The sequence below is a fragment of the Rosa chinensis genome, chromosome 6, assembly GCF_002994745.2.
Source record: "Rosa chinensis cultivar Old Blush chromosome 6, RchiOBHm-V2, whole genome shotgun sequence".
NCBI classification, from domain to species: domain Eukaryota; kingdom Viridiplantae; phylum Streptophyta; class Magnoliopsida; order Rosales; family Rosaceae; genus Rosa; species Rosa chinensis.
In genome coordinates this window covers 23,459,165-23,468,564 of record NC_037093.1, presented here as the reverse complement: position 1 = coordinate 23,468,564, position 9,400 = coordinate 23,459,165, and the positions used below count along the sequence as shown (strand labels likewise).

Below are 9,400 nucleotides of genomic sequence, written 5' to 3'. Positions count from 1 at the left end.
GTTTGGCGGTGCACTGTACGGAGTTTTACCGCTTGTGGTGATTAGCGGATGAAGGCTACCGGAGGCCTGGCTCTTGGTGCTTGAAGAACGTGGGTTTTTGGCTGAGCGGGTTTCATCAGTGGAGTGGAGCCTTTGGCCGGCGGAGCGGTGCTTTTGGCAGCGGTGCAGAGCACTTGGCCGGCGGTGTTTTGGCCAGCGGTGAAGCTTGGCGGAGCGGAGCATTTGCTTAGCGGTAACCTTGGCTTTCGCCGACGGAGGTGTGCCGCTGATGATCATTGAAGAATGGCCATGGGTGCCCAGAGAAGTCCTCTGGGTGTCCAGAGTGACTCATCACCAAATTTTTTTTATCTTTATTTTTTATCGCCAAGGATGGGTTGGCGTTGACCTCTGAGTTGGGCGTTGACTTGCCCTTTAAGTTGTAAGTTTCTGCACATTTCTGCTCTAATTGTACCGCTGGAGTAGTGTTTGAACATGCCTTGGCAAAAGTTGCCGGCAAGAAACACAAATTCAAACATGAACTCATTGGGAACCAATGAAGACTCAAGAATGACTAAAGAGAAACGGGTGACCAATGAATTTGAAATGGCTCAAAGAAGGAGGGAAGAATTTCTTTGAGTTCCGCTAAGCAGACTTAGCTCATGGTAGGTGACGAAGCCTTTGTGTGTCGGCTTCCCACAGACGGCGCCAATGTTAACGTTAGTGATCCGTGGGATCCCTAGTTAGCTTTAGAGAGAGAGAGAGAGAGTGACACGAGATGTATAGTGGTTCGCTTCCCGCCTTAGCGGGAAACTACGTCCACTTGAATGTTTAACTAGTGTGTTGAGCCTTGCGGCCCAAAGGGGAATTACAAAGTGTGTAATGGGATCGTTTTAGTTGTGGGAGGAGGCATTCCTTTTATAAGTGAAGGAAGCCATCTCCTTTACATGGTTTTCGATGTGGGACAAGCAAAGATAACTATTCTAGTGTAGAAAGCCTAGTTGTGAGGGCACGTTGGCAAGGCCGGGAAGGTGGCTTCCCGGCGACATATTTGCCACTTTCGGATACCGTGGCGTAGCTTGAACATAGGGCTACAAGATGCAAGTAGCGGTTGGGCCTCACCATGGCTTGTGGGTGTCCCAAAGAGGGTGTTACTTATGCTTGGTGAGATAGCAAACTAGTCATGCTAGTAGAGGTATCTACACAACGTCTCTGCCCTTCACTTGCCCTGATTCATGCCGGGCAAGGATGTATGAAGCCTCGAAGCCGCTGCGGACCCTCGACGGCTGACCTTTCCGGAACTCTTGATTCTGACCACCTATGGCGGCGAGACCACCCGCGTTTGGAAGCTCCTTGCACGTACAACAAACCCACTAACCAGCTTGGACCGATTTCAAACGAGAAGGAGAATCGAAGCTTGGAAGATTCTGGCCCCTTTTCCAGTTCGAGGACGACGTACCGAGTTATTGCTCAACGAGGGATCCCTACGCCTGACTGCTTATTGCCATGTACTGTGAGTTTAAATGATGCATGCAATTATTTTTCCGAACTAATGATTTATTTAATTATCGTTTGATTTATTGAGCATATGTTTTGGTTTTGGTTTTGGAATATTAATTGAAATTGGTTTATTGATTGAGTTTTGGATTATGATTTGGTTTCGGATAATATTTTGGTTTATTGATTGGATTTTCGGAAATGAAATTTCGATTTTAGTCATGATATATAGTTTTCGATAATACTTTGGATTTTAGTTGCGATCATGACTGATGTTTTTTAATAATTGTTTTTGAGGAGCATTCCGAAATAAAGTACAATTTACGATCTATAATGATTTTTCGACGAATTATTTTCCGAGATGATTTCCGGAATTGAATATATTTTATTTGTCAATTTTGAGCTTTCCGAAAGATTTTCGATGAAAATTATAATTATCTTTTATATAGTGGTTTGAGACAAATTCACTAGCCAAAGCTGCTATTCTCTTTCGGCCTTACTCATGGTACAAATCTTTCAATTGCCCAATTCTGACCATTCATGCTAGACATTCTGATTTCTGAGACTCTACCCTCATAAGCTCCACAACAAGTAAATGCACTACCGTCCATCATGATCGATCTGTTTTATGGCATCTTGTTTGTGACTGAAGAACTGAAAAAATATATATAGTATCCAGCACGAACAAAAACAAACCATGCCAGTCAAAATGCTAGATTGAACTCGATCATTGGGGAAACTCATAATTTCCATATGTTTGTACCGGAGTTTTTGTAACGTCCCGAACCTGAATTCACCGGTTTACTAGTCATTTGGATGGTAAACGACCTTTATTTTCACTTTTACAGTCGTTTCGGTACTTTTAGGGGGGCCCTAAAAGATGACTTTTTGTTCGGGTCAAAATTTGAGAAAATGTTCTTCATGAAAGTTGTAGAGGACGTTAAACCGAGCGTGTGCATTTGTGGTACGTAAAAATCGGAGTTCATATGCGAAAAATTAATGTTACTGTTCATGGTTAATGTTCATGGTAAGTTTATTTATAAATGGAAAGTTACCACGGTAGGTTTCCATTTCCGGAAACCCACCTCGGTAACTCTCCCTCTCTCCTTCCCCGAGCTCGTTCTCTCCCTCTCCTCTGCAACTCCGGCGTCCTCTCAATTCCGGTCACCTGGGAACGAGCCGCGGCCATCATCCTCTTCCTCTCCTCATCCTGGACTCGCCTACAGTGGTAGCTTGCCGTTTCTTAGCCGGAAATCGTTGAATCGAGCCCAAGAATTTTACTGTAGCAGTTTTGAGGCAACGCATCTTCCGATTTCGGCTATCTCCGGCCACCAAACCGGCGTCGAAGGTGCAGTTTTTGCCAAGGATCATTTTCCCCCTAGCCTTGAGCCACGATTTGCAGTGTAGAGGGAGAATCGATCAAAACCCGATCCTAGGGTTCTTGGATTTTCTGGGTTTTCTTCACCGGCCAATTTCGAGCATTTAAAGGTAAAATTGGAATGTGTTGTAGTTGAGAAACTTGTTGGGTATGTTGTGATGTTGCTGCTGCTGCCAAAATTTGGTGGCCGCCTGCGCGTGGGGCCCACGCGCTGCCACTGTTGGTGGTGCGTGGAGGCGAGTAGGGTAGGTTTTTAATTCCTGTTTTAGCCCAATTAAATCCTATAATTGATGTAGAGCTCGTAAATGTGATTTTGGTTGGAATTGAAGAAAATTTGTGTTGATTATGAAATTTTCGAAACTTAAAATTCCATTATCGATTTACGAGAATCCGACCGTCGGATATCTCTCGATTCTGCCTTGGAACCTTTCAATTAACGGATTGATATTAGTGGTGTAATTTGGGTTGAATCCGAGAAGAAGTGGAGATGTGATTATGAGGATTTGATTTTAGGAATCGTATTAAATTGTTGAATAGTGATTCACGGAATATAATTGTGTACAGGGCGATGTACCGAGCTATTGCTCGACGAAGGAACTCGTATGCGTGATCGCCTAAATAGAACAGTGAGTGGACTTTTGTTTTAAATAATGATGCATGCATTTATTTTGAAATTATTGATTAATTTAATTATCATTTTATTTATCGAGCATAATATTTTGCCTTGGATTATAATTTTGACATTGTTTTTCCATATGAATTTCGGTTACGAATCTATTATGCTCGGATTTGGATTTATGATTTATTTTTGGAAATATGATTTAATTTTTGGAGATTAATTATGAATTATTTTCAATTATGATTCGGAAATGGATTTTGAGCCTTCGATAAGTATCTCCGATATATGGCTTTTATTTGAAATCATGATTTTCGACGAGTTATTTTCCGAGGTGATTTCCGGAAATTTATAATACATTTCTATTCGTCGATATTGAGATTTCTGGAATATTTTTCGAAAATGGGATTTTCGATGGAATTATATTTATCGATTATTTCTCGCCTAATGGTTCATTGACTTGAGATTATTTTGGCGTGCGGAGCCACGTCGTTAGAATATGTCTTCTCTTGTGAGTAATGGGGAAGCCTTACTGATTTTCGAGTTTTTGTATGGTTTTAAACCACCATACCTGGGTCGTCATATTTATTGCTAGCTAGCTTATTAGTACTCCTCGCTCCCTGCTTTCCATAGACTGAAAAATCGAAAATTTCGCCAATATTTCGGCGAAATTATCATTTTTTTGAGGCTTCGATATTTTGGATGACTTCCATTAATATTTCGTCCGATATTTTTGAAATTTCGCGATATATCGCGATATTTTCGAAAATATACGATATATCCGAAATTTTAGGGAATATTCGCGAATATTCCTCAAACAAAATACAAAGAAAAGCTTGACAAAGTTGGGAATCGAACCTGTCTCCCCCAGTATCAAGTGCAAAAGCACCCTAGCCAACTCGACTGGGATTCATTTTAGTTCATCTATGCTTTTTTTTTTTATTAATAGTCGTTTTAATAGAATAAATTTACTAATTTCTTTAGACAATTAATGTAAACCTCTAACTTCTAAGATATAGTTTTAACAATTATAGATTTTTATTTTTTTGAATCTAACATTCCTAAATACTTTTGACATGTTGTAGAAATATTAATTCATTTGTATTTATTGATTGAATAGCTTTACAACTTTATAAAATTTCTAATTAGAATTATATATTCTAAAAGTACCAAATATTATACCGGCAACTTCAAACATTTATTCTAAATTACTATAATTCACTATGAAATGAAGCTTGGTCACCGTTTTTTTTTTTTTTTTTTCTCTTTCTTCCCAATATAATAGATAATTGATCAAATAAGTAGTTCACAATGTTTCACTTAAAATTTCAATGATATTCTCCCAAATTTCCATCATTTTTTCGAAAATTTATCGATATCGAAACTTTCTCGATATTTCCATCGAAATTTCCATTTTCCGAACCATCAATATTTCCTCGATACTCGATATTTTAGTCATTGCTGCTTTCTATGTGTTCATGGGTGAGTAGAGCAGAGCATGGGATGCTCCAGAGTGTGGGACACTCCGACCCGAGCCTGGGAGGCTCCCTTATTTGTATGGTGAGAACTTCTTCCCCATATTTGATTTGATACCTTCAGCAAGCGGGGCTAGCTCGATTTCTTTTGACCAGCGGGGCTGGAATGTTTTCATGAATTTTCGTGTTACGAGAAATATGTTTTATCCACATTGCATGCATCAAGGTTTTTAAAGGATGAACATGTGGGAAATTATTAAAGCTTTACTTTCTTTCGGATTATCTTATTTATCCATTTATTTTTGTCCACTCACTCTAACATGTTTTTAAATTACTTTCCCCTAGGCCTTTCGGTTTCAAATGCCCAGTTTGCAGACGAATTAGTGGAGGTTGGGCGTACATGGCATTTGAGGCATAGTTATCACTACTTCCGCAGTGTAGGATCCCTTGATCCTTTACTCTTCTTTTTATATCCTTGTGTATTAGTATTGCTCTGATAACCTTTTGGGATTAGTATTGTTTAGTTGAGTTTTGTGTTTTGTGTTTTGCGAAAGTGTAGTTGATGGTATTTGGGAGCAGGGTGGCTCCAGGAGTATAAGGGTGGTTTGCTTGAAGTGTTTTGTGTGTTTTACAGGTTGTGGGTAGTCCACTTTCGGGGGAAGTTCTGCCAAATTCTTGGTAGAATTCCTTCTAAGGTGGGCCCCGCAGGGCCTCTTTGAGTTTCAGGGTGAAACCCGGGGGCGGGTCCTGTCAGTTTTCCTTCCTGTATGTCTCAAAATGCACTACCATCCATCATGATCGATCTATTTTATGGCATCTCATTTTTGACTAAAGAACTGAAAAAAATATAGTATCCAGCACGAACAAAAACAAACCATGCCAGTCAAAATGACAGGTTGAACTCATTGGGGAAACTCATAATTTCCATATGTTTGTACTGGAGTTTTCCTTCCTTTATGTCTCATCTCATGTATACGCATATTTTCAAACAAAATAAGATAATTCATCAGTTCATTCATTTTGCATGTAAATTCTATTGCCTCCAAGGCTCGCTTCGAAGGAAATGCATCCACTGCTCCAACACCCTTATTCATAGATGGGGAGCGAACAAATGACATTATTGTTGGCCTAGCTACATAGGATGGGCAACTTTGTTTATGAGATTATCAGCTAGTATTTATAAAAATCAGTTGGAGTCTTGGGATGAATGACATAATTATAATATTATAACTACAATAATAAACTCGAATGTGATACTAAATTCAAGGCGTGTTGTTGTTATCAAGGCTAATTTTGAGGACGTGCAAACATGTGCAACCGCATTGGGCCCTCCAAATTTAGGGGTCTCGAAAAAGAAAATTATACATTATATAATACTAGCCACTTAACATGTGCTCCTCACATGTCAATTGGCTTTTGTCTTTATAAATAAAAAACTGAAAATCGTGTTTATACAGAGTTTCCCACTCCTATATTGAGGAAATTTCTCCATATTTTGTGGAAAATGTTGTGATTTTTTATTACTTTTTAAATTAATTTACTATTGTATTTTGATTATTATTATTTTTTTCATTATCAAATAGCTTAATATTATGTGAGGATATTATTGGCGTTTCAAAAATTTAACCATTTGGATGCCATTAAGCAAGACCTCAAGAAGAAGAAAGAGCGTCAAAATGTGGAGTTCATGGAATTGTTCAAGAAAGTGAATATTAATATTCCACTTTTGGATGCCATTAAGCAAGTACCCTCATATGTCAAGTACTTGAAGGAATTGTGCACAAACAAGAGAAGGTTTAGGGATGATGAAAATGTGTTTCTTAGAGAGGAGGCTTCCTCCTAAACTTGGAGATCCCGGATTCTTTACCGTCCCTTGTACCATTAGATTGAGAAATTTTGATAAGGCACTTCTAGATCTTGGAGCGAGTATCAACCCTATGCCTTATGAAGTCTACAAAACACTTACTTTGGAGGACATTAAACCAGTCAAGATTAGATTGCAAATGGCGGATCGAAGCGTAGTTTATCCAAGAGGAGTAGTAGAGGATGTCTTGGTGAAAATTGATGAGATATTGGTACCCGCCGACTTTGTGGTTTTAGATATGGAGCCTTTGAGTAATGATAGTGATGAGCTCCCCATTATTTTGGGGCGGGGCATTCATGGCAACCGCCGACACCAAGATTGATATTCAAAAGGGAATCTTAACTATGACTGTGTTTGACACGACTATTGGGTTTTGAATCTTTGATGTTATGAAGAGTTCGGTGTATCTCAAAGATTGCTTTCGAGTTGAGACGATGGATATTATTGATGATCTTGTTGAGGAGTCTAGCTTGAGATTTAATGATGATGACATAATGGAGGACGTGAATCACATGGAGATTATAATGTCATTCCAAAAGGTATACAAGCCCAAAATAGTGCCTTTGCCTCCTATTACTACTAGAGTGGTACCTTCTCTTGAGAGCACCCCTACACTTGAGTTGAAGCCCTTGCCGCCCACATTGAAATATGTTTTTCTTGGAGACAATGATACCCTTCCGGTTATTATTTCATCAAAACTTAGTAAGTTGGAGGAAGGGAAGCTTCTTAGAGTTTTGAAGGAGCACAAGAATGCCTTAGGGTGGACAATTGCCGACATTAAGGGCATTTGTCCTTCTAAGTGTATGCACTGTATTCATTTGGAGGAGAACTCAAAACTGGTGTGAGATGCTCAAAGGAGGTTGAATCCTCCGATGATGGAGGTGGTAAAAGCCGAGGTGCTTAAGTTACTTGATGTAGGTGTGATATATCCGATTAGTGATTCAAAGTGGGTTTCACCAGTGCAAGTTGTTCCTAAGAAAGGCGGAGTAACGGTTGTGACAAATGAAAAAGGAGAAGAGGTAGCACAAATGGTACAAACTGGGTGGCGCGTATGTATTGATTACGGAAGTTGAATGATGCTACCCAAAAAGATCATTTTCCCTTACCCTTTATTGACATGATGTTGGATCGTTTATTGGGACGCTCTCATTATTATTTTTTGGATGGGTACTCTGGGTATAGCCAAATAGCAATCGCCCCTAAAGACCAAGATAAGACCACTTTTACTTGTCCATTCGGCACCTTTGCCTATCGGAGAATGCCATTTGGGCTTTGCAATGCCCCCGCTACATTTCAAAGGTTGATGATGTTTATTTTTCATGATATGACCGAAAAATTTATGGAGGTGTTTATGGATGATTTTAGCATACATGGAGATAGCTTCGATGATTGCCTTACCCATCTATCACTTGTGCTTGCAAGATGTGAGGAGACCAATTTGATCTTGAATTGGGAGAAATGTCATTTCATGGTAGATGAGGGGATTGTATTAGGGCATGTTGTTTCATCAAGAGGCATTGAGGTTGACAAGGCGAAAATTGATTTGATTACACGGTTACCACCTCAAACTAGTGTGAAGGGTGTGAGGAGTTTCTCAGGACATGCGGGATTTTATCGGCGGTTTATTGAGAATTTTTCCTTTTTAATCTCTAAACCTCTATGTGATCTCTTGGCGAAATATTCTAAATTTGAGTTCACTTCCGATTGTCTACGTGCTTTTGAGTTGCTTAAGGAGAGGTTGACACAAGCACCTATTATTGTTGCTCCTAATTGGTCACTCCATTTGAAATTATGTGTGATGCATCAGACTTTGCCTTGGGAGCCGTGCTTGGTCAAAAGAGAGAAAAGTGCTTGCATGCTATATACTATGCTAGTAGGACTTTGAATGAGGCTCAAATGAACTACACTACTACCAAGAAAGAACTACTAGCGGTGATTTTTGCTCTTGAAAAGTTTAGAGGCTATCTCTTGGGTTCAAAGGTGATAGTCTATACGGATCATGCGGCATTGAGATATTTGTTGAGTAAGAAAGATGCCAAGCCCCGTTTGATTCGTTGGGTGCTATTACTCCAAGAGTTTGATTTAGAGATTAAGGATAAGCCGGGTCGGGAAAATCTTGTTGCAGATCATTTGTCTAGACTTGAGTATGGTGGAGATTCTTCTGATATACCATTAGTTGAGTATTTTCCCGATGAGTACCTATTCCATGTTGATATTGAGACGCCTTGGTTTGCAGACTTTGTGAATTATTGGGCTAGCAATTGCACTTTCATTCCGGACACTATGATGCACATTCTAAAAAGAAGTTTCTTCGTGATGCTCGGTCTTATATTTGGGACGACTCGTACTTGTGGAAGGTGGGCAAAGACCAAGTGATTAGACGTTGTATTCCTCAATGGGAAGCCCCAAAGATTATCTCATTGTGCCACGCATCTTTATGTGGATGTCATTTTGGTGGGAGGATGACAGCTTTCAAGATTCTTCAATCCGGTTTCTTTTGGCCTACTTTATTTCGGGATTGTCATTATTTTGTGCTTCAATGTGATAGATGCCAAAGGATCGGGAATATATCCTCCAAAGACCAAATGCCTCTC

At 39.6% G+C, this 9,400-nt stretch overlaps 1 protein-coding gene across 1 annotated transcript; it reads left to right on the top strand.

Moving 5' to 3' along the window:
- Positions 1-6,753: 6,753 nt before the first annotated feature.
- Positions 6,754-7,128, top strand: LOC112171087. Its single transcript, XM_024308322.1, has one exon. It carries the CDS (start codon positions 6,754-6,756, stop codon positions 7,126-7,128), a length of 375 nt encoding a protein of 124 aa, XP_024164090.1.
- Positions 7,129-9,400: the final 2,272 nt, after the last annotated feature.